The sequence below is a fragment of the Cetorhinus maximus genome, unplaced genomic scaffold, assembly GCF_964194155.1.
Source record: "Cetorhinus maximus unplaced genomic scaffold, sCetMax3.hap1.1 HAP1_SCAFFOLD_1976, whole genome shotgun sequence".
In the NCBI taxonomy this organism is placed as follows: Eukaryota; Metazoa; Chordata; class Chondrichthyes; order Lamniformes; family Cetorhinidae; genus Cetorhinus; species Cetorhinus maximus.
In genome coordinates this window covers 1-10,903 of record NW_027597916.1, presented here as the reverse complement: position 1 = coordinate 10,903, position 10,903 = coordinate 1, and the positions used below count along the sequence as shown (strand labels likewise).

General features: G+C 57.0%; 1 protein-coding gene across 1 annotated transcript; it reads right to left on the bottom strand.

Annotated features, from left to right (window-relative positions):
• Positions 1-3,892: 3,892 nt before the first annotated feature.
• Positions 3,893-10,721, bottom strand: LOC144676825 (histone-lysine N-methyltransferase SETDB1-like; the record flags this gene model as incomplete). The annotated part of the gene is made up of 5 exons (XM_078537146.1): positions 3,893-4,340; positions 5,670-5,758; positions 6,908-7,113; positions 8,732-8,918; positions 10,586-10,721. Coding segments are annotated over 5 exons (736 nt in total), but the record flags the coding sequence as incomplete, so codon positions are not given.
• Between the last annotated feature and the right edge of the window lie 182 nt (positions 10,722-10,903).

The window sequence follows — 10,903 nt, the reverse complement described above, 5'->3', positions numbered from 1 at the left end:
CTCAAGGGAGGGGGGGTACTGAACACATGATGCCAACCACATGGTACCCGGGGAAGAACTGTTGACAGCAGCGGCTGGGTTTGCGCTTATACAGACCGCTCCACAGTCAATACTGGAGACAAGCAGATGTTCGACAAGCAGATGTTTCCCCCCGACCCCCCCAGCCATTTACCCCCGCCCTGCCCGGCAGTGTGACAAACCCAGCAAAAGCGTTGACTGCGTATGGCTCAGTGGCTATTGCCTGAAGTCAGGCCTGTGTCCCAAGGCCGTGGGAGGGATTCGAACACACGGGCGAGAGGTTTAGAATCGAGGTGTTTGCTGGACCAGGGGCCGAGGTACGTAAGAGTGGCTGAACGGTTAAAGAGCAGAAGGACGACATTCAGCCCATCCTGTCTGTACTAGCTCGCCGAATGAGCAACGCACTGGGCGCCGCTCGCCCACCCACCATCTCCCTGTGTCCCTGCACGTTCCTCTTTTCCAGATAATGATCCAATTCCCTTCGGAAAGCCCCGATTGAACCGACCTCCCCCGCGCTCTCCGGCAGCGCGTTCCCGACCCTGACCACTCGCTGCGTGGGAGAATTTCTCCTCGCGTCTCCGTTGCTTCTTGTGACGACCGTCTTTAAATCGGCGGCCCTCTCGTTCCATCAACGGGAACGGTTTCTCCCTCTCTGTCCGGACCCCTCCTGATTTTGAACGCCTCCATCAAACCCCCTTTCAACCTTCTCTTCCAGGAAAACAGACCCAACTCAAAAGACTCGTAGATGTTTACAGCACAGACCGAGGCCATTCAGCCCGTCATGTCTGCGCCGGTCAACAAAGGTCTGACTGCGCTAATCCCATTTTCCAGCCCTTAGCCCCGGAGGCTATGGCAACGCCGAGTGAACGTCTAAATACTTCTTAAATGTTACGAGAGTTCCTGACTCAACCACCCTTTCAGGCAGCGAGTGCCAGACCCCCACCACCCAAAATTCTCCTCAACTCCCCTCTTAGCCTTCTACCCCTTACCTTAAATCTATGCCCCCCTGGTTATTGACCCCTCCTCTAATGGAAAAGGTGCCTTCCTATCCACGCCCCTCACAATCCCATACGAGGTCCCCTCTCAACCGTTGCTGTACAAGGAAGACAACTCTTATCCTACCCAATCCTCCCTCGTAGCTCAGACCCTTCTCCAACCTCTCCGTGTGACTGAAGTTCCTCATCCCCCGGAACCATTCCCGCGCTCTCTCCAAAGCCTTCACGTCCTTCCTAAAGCGTGGAGCCCCAGAACTGGACACAAGTTTGGGGGTGGGTGGGGGGGGCCCCCAAACCAGTGTCTTATGCAAGTTTAACATGACCTCATTGCTCTTGGCATGTATAAAGCTTGTACAGAACTCTGGTTTTGGCCTCGGCGGGAGTATCGGGTAGAGTTCTGGGCGCCGGTGTCGGTCAGCGAGCGCAGCGATGGAGGGGGCGGGGGGGACTATGCCTCGGGTGCCTGTCTCCCAACCACCATTGGGAAGAATGTGGATTTCAGCTCGATCTACAAACCCTCACCGGGTGCGACGTTACCCTCTGCTGGCACAACGGGGAACTGCAACCCCCCCAAATCCATTGAGAGAGAGAGAGCGAGCAGGGACTAGCTGCACCCTCCAGCTCCACCCCCACCCACCCACCCCCCCACCCTTCCCAGGGCAGACAAACCCACCCGTACTCCGGCGCCACAGCATTTAAGACTGGCTCCGTCCTGTGACCCTCGACCTCGACGTCACCGATCAAGTCATCTCGGCGCTGTGCGTGGGATCCTGCTGTGCGTAAATCAGTTGCTGCGTTTACATCGGATTATGTGCCACGGAGACAGGCCGTTCGGCCCCTCTGCTCCGTGCTGGTATTTCTGCTCCACAAGAGACTTCTCCCACTCCCTCCCAACCAACATATCCTTCTATTCCTTTCTCCCTCGTGTATTTTTTATTCATGGGATGCGGGCATCGCATTTATTGCCCATCCCTAAATTCCCTCTGAACAAGGGCATTAAGAGTGTGGGTCTGGAGTCACGTGTAGGTCAGACCGGGTAAGGACGGCAGATTTCCTTCCCTAAAGGGCATTAGTGAACCAGATGGGTTTTTACAACAATCGATGATAGTTTTATGGTCACCATCAGACTGTCAACTCCAGATTTTTATTAAGTTCCACCATCTGATGTAGTGGGACTGAAACCCAGAGCATTACCCTGGGTCTCTGGATTACTCGTCCAGTGACAGTACCACCACACCACCACCTCCCCTTGTTTATCCAGCTTCCTCCCCCCTTCAATCCATCTCCGCGATTTGCCTCCACCACTCCCCCGCGGGGGCGAGTCCCACGCTCTCCCCGCTCTCTGGGTGAAGAAGTTTCTCCTAGAATTCCCCACTGGATTTACCAGTGACCGTCTTATATTGATGGCCCCTCTGAAGTGGGACTTGAGCTCACCAGCTTCTAGACCCGGAGGCAGAGTGTGCCGCACACTGCTTCCCAAACTTAAAGATACAGAGTTAAACACAAGGCCCTGCGCGCGCTGCACTGCAAGGTGCTCGGTCCAGGAATGAAGACGCGCACACCATCAGGTTTTTTAAAAAAAAAAACAGGTTATGCTGTTTTATTCAGCAAGACAAGGAGTTAAACACAAACGAGGGGGGGAAATGACTGAGCTGTGCAAGAGATGGCATCTTTGCATCCCACAAGAACCCTGGCAGGGGAGCTGGGGGTGCAGGTAACGAATATTTTACCGCAGCCTTCAGACCGCAGCTTGGGTGGCGCTCATCGGTGCCCGTGCCCACCCCCACCCCGCCAAGTCGAACAAGCACAGCCCAGCTTTGGAACAACTGAGGGGTATTTACACACATAGACACACACACGTGCTCCCTCCCTGTACCCCTGGGGTTAAAGTGGGGGTGGGGAGAGAGAAAAAAAATTGTCATGGCTGCCTGCTGCCCAGATAAACACCCCGTGCCACCACCACCATCGGGCTGTGCCCACCCAAAAATTAAAGAACAGAAACTAAACGGAACAATTTCCTGCACTTACATTGGGGGGGAGGTGGGCGAAAGGCTGGGGGGAAGGTTTAGGGTGGAAGAGGAGGGGTTTGCTCCAGGCCCCTGTATGTAACAGGGGTCAGTTCAGTGCCGCGCTCCATTCTGAAGTGCCAAGCCTGCGATCGGGGGGGGTTTTAAGGCTCCGGGGGTTGGGGTTGGGGTTGGGGTTGGGGTGGAGGGGGTGGTCACAGGTGAAGCTTGCAGAATCGAGCGGTGCCAGAAGGAATCGAGACGGGTGGACCCTTCGGGGCCAAAAGGCAGCGCGCAGGAATGCAAAAGGACGCGCGGCGCTCAGTTGCCACATACTCTGGCTACTCGCGGTCGTGGTTTCTTAAAGGTGGGGAGGGGGGGGTTTGCGGTTGAGAAAACGCACCGAGGTGTCTCGATCAAGTCCAAACGAGAAACAAAAACAGAAACAGAAATACCTGGAAAAACTCGGCAGGTCTGGCAGCATCGGCGGAGAGGAGCACAGTTGACGTTTCGAGTCCTCATGACCCCTCAACAGAACTAAGTAGAAATATTTACTATTTCTACTTGGTTCTGTTGAAGGGTCACGAGGACTCGAAACGTCAACTCTTTTCTTCTCCGCCGATGCTGCCAGACCTGCTGAGTTTTTCCAGGTGTTTCTGTTTCTGTTTTGGATTTCCAGCACCCGCAGTTCTTTGCTGTTAAGTCCAAATGAGACTGGAGGGTGGCGTTACCAGCAGGCGAGAGCGCCTGCTCTCCCCCCCCAGGCCAGCAACAGATAGGGGTGGGGGGGCTGATCCAAGTAGCAGCTTTTCAGAACCAGTCGAGGGGCTTCTGGGCATGAACCTGAACCTGAACCTACGCTCGTTTTTTTTTGGTGGGGGTTTGTGGAGAAGGGAGGGGATCACACCCATAGCTCTTCAGCAAGTGTCTGCGTCAGTCTGAGCCCCTTTCCCTTGGCAGGCGGCTCCCAGCGCACAATCAGGAGCCGAGAGAGGAGGGTAAGGAAGGAAGGAAGGATCCGGTCGATTCCGTTTAACGTCCGAGGTCGAGCCCTTCGAAAGGTGTCCGGGGTGCCGGACGGGGGCAGGGGTGGAGGGGGGAGAGCCTCCCATCGCCCTCCCCCAAGCTTGAGATGGCGGACACGGACGAAGAGGTGGTGTTGGAGCAGGTGGGGTGGCGATGGTGGTGCGGGCGCGGGTGGGTCTAGAGCAGTCGTCCCCTGCATTCCGTGGAGCCACAGCAGCACAGCAACTGTTTGCCCTCCACGCTCCCCACCTCGTAGTTATAGTCCCAGGTCAGCTCAGTCCCAGCACGAATTCTCCTGCGGAAGAGTAAAAGGAGGGGGGTGGGGAGGGAGGGGAAAAGAAAGATGCTGAGCCAAGCCGACAGTCACACACAGCATCACTGGTCTTTGCGCTGTGCACGCACAGACACACACACACACACACAGCACCAGTGGTTTGCTTATATATCACATACCCGACGGCAAAACAATGTAACCGAACAGCAATTCCCAACGTGGTCACAAAACAAAAACAGGAACAGAAATACCTGGAAAAACTCAGCAGGTCTGGCAGCATTGGCGGAGAGGAGAGCACAGTTGACGTTTCGAGTCCTCGTGACCCTTCAACAGAACTGAGTAGGACTCGAAACGTCAACTGTGCTCTCCTCTCCGCCGATGCTGCCAGACCTGCTGAGTTTTTCCCAGGTGTTTCTGTTTCTGTTTTTGTTTTGGATTTCCAGCATCCGCAGTTCTTTGCTTTTATCTTTGGTCACTCGAGCCTGGCCCACCATTCGATTCCAACCTGCACTTCCGCACCATCTACTCTCGCCTCCTCGGTCCCCACAGCCCTTAATCCCCAAAACCCAACAAAAAATCCACCCATCTCGGTTTTCAAACTTCCAATTCGCTCCCCAGTCTCGACAGCTTCTTTGTTTTGGCGGGGGGAGAGTTCCAGATTCCCACTCCCCCCCACCGTGTGTGTGTGTGTGTGTGTGTGTGTGTGTGAAGTGCTTCCTGACATCGCCCCTGAACGGCCTGGCTCCCATTTTAAGGTTCTGCCCCCCTCCTTGTTCCGGACTCTCTCCCCCCGACCCCCACCCCGACCAGAGGGAAATAGTTTCTCTCTATCGACCCGATCGGATCCTTGAATCATCTTAAACCCCCCCTCGATCCGATCACCCCTTCATCTCCCACCCTCGAGGGGATACAAGCTGAGTGTGTGTGTGTGTGTGACCCGCCCTCGGAGTTTAACCCTTTCAGCCCCGGGATGGTTCTGGTGAATCTGCTCTGCTCCCCACCCTCCCAAGAGCCAATATGTCCTTCCAGAGGTGCAGGGGGAGGCCAGAACTGGACTCAGTCGCTCCGGACGGGGTCTGATCGAGGCTCCATAACTTGCACCCAACGCCTTCCCCCCTACCCACCTCGTTGAGATAAAAGATCAGCATGACTTTCTTCCTTGGACCTATCCACCCAGCGTTTCTCGGTCAGGTTCCTGGGACCAGCTAAAACTCTCTCTCTGTCTCCGCTCCTCCACCGACTCAATGTTCTGTGCGGTGCTGAAGCTCAAAGGCGCTAATACAGCCGGCAGGGGCGGGGGGATGGGGGCGGGTGAGTGGTTGGAGGTACCCGGGTACCAGTCGGACTTACTTGCTGGCGAAGAAGGCCACCCACGGGAAGCGGAGATCGTGCGTGTCCACAAAGACGTTCTGCACAAAGAGGTTGGGGCTGCAGCTGTGCTGTAAGGGGTGGGTGGGGGGGGAGAAAAGAAACACTCGTGGTTCATGTCAAGCCTGACGCTCAAAACAAGCAGAATCTCAACAGCACCAAAGGGGGAGGCCATTCAGCCCCTCCCCTCCCCTGCCCCCTCCCCGAAAGATCTCTCCCACCTCAGTCCCACCGTGTATATTTTTCCTTTTCCAAATATTTGCCCGACAAGTATAGGCTCCGTTTCCCTCACTGTTTCAGGTCAGTCTGGGCTGCATTCCTCTGGCGGGGGGTGGGTTGGGTGGGGTGTCTGTAAATGGCGAGGGAAGATGGCGGAGGGAGTTGGCCCACCACCGTTCCACTCTCATGTCATGCCAGCTTAGTGGGGTGGGGTTGAGGGGGAGGGTATATAGTGGACAGCCCTCCCCCATCCAGGCCAATGGTACCACATGCGCTCCCCGACCTCCGAACCACTCTCCTCCCCCCCACCTCGCTGATGCCGCCCCCCACTACCCTGGCCGGGAGGGCGTCGGTCCCTTCCCCTGGTGCCCTGGCTTCTATCCAGGTGCAGTCCCAGCAGCAGCCGCCGACGCCGCCGCACCCATCGGCGAGGCTGGGCCTCCAGTCCTCCTCCAAACTGGGCAGCGAGTGTGCCCCGGGAGACGGGGCCCCCTCAATGGAGGGTTCCCGCCCCCTGCGGAGTGCTAAGGCGGGGTCGTTCCCCGTACCCCTGTGCCTGCTGACAGGCACTCCACAATGCCAGATCCTCTTGTGGTGTGAACGAAGCAAAATGGCGGCCTGTCCCGCTCCCTCGGACTGTGATCCGGTCACGAGAGACGTCAACCAGTGGAGATCAACCGCCCCCCACCCCCCCCTCCACCGAGGTCACCTCATTAAACCCCCACCCTCGAATCGCTCCGAACCCCTCCTCTCGAGTCAGGGCAGGTGTCTCCTTTTCCTCCTGCTGCTCCAATGAGCGCAACCCCCAGTTCCTCTGTAAGCGAGGCCCCTCGGCGAGTGGCCGGGCCTCACCGCAGCCTCGACGTGACACGTTCTCCACCGGCAAGCCTTGGCGAGTTCAGTAACGCCACCCTCCCACCCCCCCCACGTCGCTGCTAAAGCCCCCCACCCCCCCCGCACCCCCAACAGCCCCTCGCACCAGCCGCCGTTTATACACTTACGTTCAGATAGCGCCCCAGGTTGCCCTCCAGTTTCGCGTCGATGATGTAACAAGACTCCTCGCCGTCGTAGAACTGCCTGGTGCTCTTGCGCCCGTTGCCTCCCTCGCCCTTCTCCATGTTGCTCGCCTTCACCGCTATCCCATGGGTCGACTTCAGGGCAAAGCCCCTGGTCGATTTAACCGCCACCTGCCTTTTGTTGGCGCTGTCTGGAAGCAACAAGGCAATGTGGCTCAGAGCTTTGGTACAAGGTGCAGCCCCCTTTCCCTGCACTGCATCTCCCTCCTGGCATTTAGCCTGGGTTGTGGCAGTGCAAACAAATCCCCCCCTGGGCTCTGAACGCGTGCAGGGACAAAAACAGCCACACTCTGCTCAACTCACACCCATCACCGCCCACTGCCCTACACTGGCTCCTGGTCCAGCAACATCTCCATTTTAAACTTCCCCCCACACCTCCTTGGCCCCTCATTCTCTGTAACCTCCTCCAGCCTCTACACCCCTCCCTATCTCTGTAACCTCCTACAGCCCCTACACCCCTCCCTATCTCTGTAACCTCCTCCAGCCCAACACCCCTCCCTATCTCTGTAACCTCCTCCGGCCCCTACACCCCCTCCCTATCTCTGTAACCTCCTCCAGCCCCTACACCCTCCCCTTTCTCTGTAACCTCCTCCAGCCCCTACATCCCTCCCTATCTCTGTAACCTCCTCCAGCCCCTACAACCCTCCCTATCTCTGTAACCTCCTCCAGCCCCTACACCCCTCCCTATCTCTGTAACCCCCCCCCCAGCCCCTACACCCCTCCCTATCTCTGTAACCTCCTCCAGCCCCTACATCCCTCCCTATCTCTGTAACCTCCTCCAGCCCCTACAACCCTCCCTATCTCTGTAACCTCCTCCAGCCCCTACACCCCTCCCTATCTCTGTAACCCCCCCCCAGCCCCTACACCCCTCCCTATCTCTGTAACCTCCTCCAGCCCCTACACCCCTCCCTATCTCTGTAACCTCCTCCAGCCCCTACACCCCTCCCTATCTCTGTAACCCCCTTACTTCCCTCCCAGAGCTCTGCGCTTCTCCTATTCCGGCCTCTTGCCCATCCCCCAATTTCCGCCTCTCGCCCATCCCCCGATTCCCATCGCTCCACCATTGGCGGCCGTGCCTTCAGCTGCCTGGGGGCCCTGAGCCATAAGACCATAAGACATAGCAGCAGAAATTAGGTCATTCGGCCCATCGAGTCTGCTCCGCCATTCAATCATGGCTGATAAGTTTCTCAACCCCATTCTCCCGCCTTCTCCCCGTAACCTTTGATCCCTTTACCAATCAAGAACCTATCTATCTCCGTCTTAAATACACTCAATGACCTGGCCTCCACAGCCTTCTGTGGCAATGAATTCCATAGATTCACCAACTCTCTGGCTAAAGAAGTTTCTCCTCATCTCTGTTCTAAAAGGTCTTCCCTTTACTCTGAGGCTGTGCCCTGGGGTCCTAGTCTCTCCTACTAATGGAAACACCTTCCCCACGTCCACTCTATCCAGGCCTTTCAGTATTCTGTAAGTTTCAATCAGAGCTCTGGCATTCCCTCTCCTTAAACCTCTCCGCCTCTCACTCAATGTCCTCCTTTAAGATGTTCCTTAAACCAAACTCTTCAACTCAAGCTTTAGGTCGCCTGTCCCTAATATCTTATGTGGCTCGATGTCAAATTTCTGTCTGATTTTACACTCCCCGTGAAGCGCCTTGGGGCGTTTTCACGATGTTAGAAGGGCTCTACGGAAAGGCAAGTTGTTGTTGAGTTGTATTTTTGGGAGGAGGGGGGTGGCGGTCGGAGGGCCTACCTGCATCCTTCGGGTCGGCCTCGTCTTTCTTGCTGTAGGCCTCGTCGGAGCCTGAGGAGATGGTCTGAATGTCATCGCTGTCGTTGCCGGCAGCGGGGGCCTGGCCCTGTGCCTGCTTGCGGCTGCCGCTGGTCTGGGTGCCGGTGTCCATCTCGCTGTCGGAGCTGCTCGACAACGTCATCACCTCCTGTTGAAAACGGACAAGAGGGTGCGTGTCTGTCCTCGCTACGGCCTGTTTCCTTGCCCCCCCCGCTGTCCTGGCAGTGAATATGAAATGAGTCCACCTGTAGTCCCGGGCTACGCCATTCTCACTCTCGTTCCACCAGCCCCTCATAAAAGTTTAAAACTCCCCCCACCGCCGACACACAGTAGCAGCAGTGTGTGTAACTATCTACAAGATGTACTGCAGCAACTCACCAAGGCTCCTCAGACAGCACCGCCCAAACCCACGACCTCTATCCTGGGTGAGGGTGGGGCTGGGGGGAGAGAGTGCACCTTCCTCAGTGACTTTGTTTTTATTTATTTTTTATTCATTCACGGGATGTGGGCGTCGCTGGGCTGGGCCCAGCATTTATTGCCCATCCCTAATTGCCCCTTGAGAAGGTGGTGGTGAGCCGCCTTCTTAAGCCGCTGCAGTCCCTGTGGTGTAGGTACACCCACTGTGCTGCTAGGGAGGGAGTTCCAGGATTTGGACCAGCGACAGTGAAGGAACGGCCGATATATTTCCAAGTCAGGATGGTGAGTGGCTCGGAGGGGAACTTCCAGGTGGTGGTGCTCCCCATGTGTCTGCTGCCCTCCTCCTAAGACAAACCCCCTCCAACCCGGGAATCAGCCGAGTGAACCTTCTCTGAACTGGCTTCCAATGCGAGCGTATCCCTGCTCAAGTAAGGAGACCAAAACTGTACAAAGTGCTCCAGGTGCGGTCTAGTTGTAGCAGGACTTCCCTGCTTTTATACCCCAACCCCCTCGCAATAAAGACCAACATCCCATTGGCCTTCCTAAGCGCTTGCTGTACCTGCACACTGGCTTTTAGTGATTCATGTACCAGGACACCCAGATCCCTCTGCACCGCAGCGTCCTTCAGTCTCTCTCCATTGAAAGAATATTCTGCTTTTTTTTAATTCTTCCTGCCAAAGGGGCCAGCCTCACATTCAGCGCCTGTCAATTTTTTTTGGCCCACTCACTTGACCGATCTATAGTCCTGTGCAGAATCTGGGTGCCCTCCTCACAACTTGCCTTCCTGCGCATCGTCATCAAGCTGGGCTAAAAGGCACTCGGTGTCCCCTCCATCCGAGTCGTTAATATAAATCGTAACTATGCTGAGGCCCCGAAGCTGATCCCCGTCGGTTTACAGTTTGCCAGCCTGAAGATTTTACAGGAGAGTGCCCGTATACCACCCCCCCCCCGCCACCCCAAAACAGTCAGGGGACGAGGGGTTCAGAGTGGCCAGGGCAAGGCGCCGTGAGAAACGAGGCTAGGAGCCGACGGCGCGGGCAAGTGCAGCAGGCCAGCCGGGACCAGCTCAGCCGCCTCCGCCCGGGTGAGAGGGCTTGACCTGTGCCCCTTCCCCGATCCGCGAGGGTGGGAATAATCCCGACGGGACCCTCGAGGACTGTGCCAAGATCCTGAAATGGATTTCATGCCAGACAGGCAGGGGGGGCTAGGGATCGTCAGGTTTTGATAGGCCCGGTGCAGCGACGAAGGTATTGTTCCCAAAGACGGGTCGGGTCATGACCCAATAACCCCCCTACTCGTACCCCCCCGAAGAGATGGAGGTGGTGCTAAGTAAACCCAACCCTCGCCACCGCCTCTCGTGTCACGCCACGTTGCTCCCTTCTCTTACGTCGCACTTACGTCTTTGGACACGGGCACTGGGGCAGAGTTACGCCTTGCCTGGAGCAGCGTGGTCTTGCTGACGGGTCTGCGGATGCCCTCGCTCCGGGCCGGCCTGGGGTTGTAGCCGAAGTTCCGGGAAGAGTTGTCAAACGGCCTGAAAAAAGACGAGCGGTCGAGTTTGAGTGGGGCCCTGGGGCTGCCCTAACCCCCGCCTGCCCGCACGGGTCACATCTTCCTCACCCCGCGAGGAGGCACCTGCGTCCCATTCCCCCCCCACCCCGAGGAGAGAACTGGGACAGGCGCTGAAATGGTTGTGCTTCTCCCCCCACCCTCCGC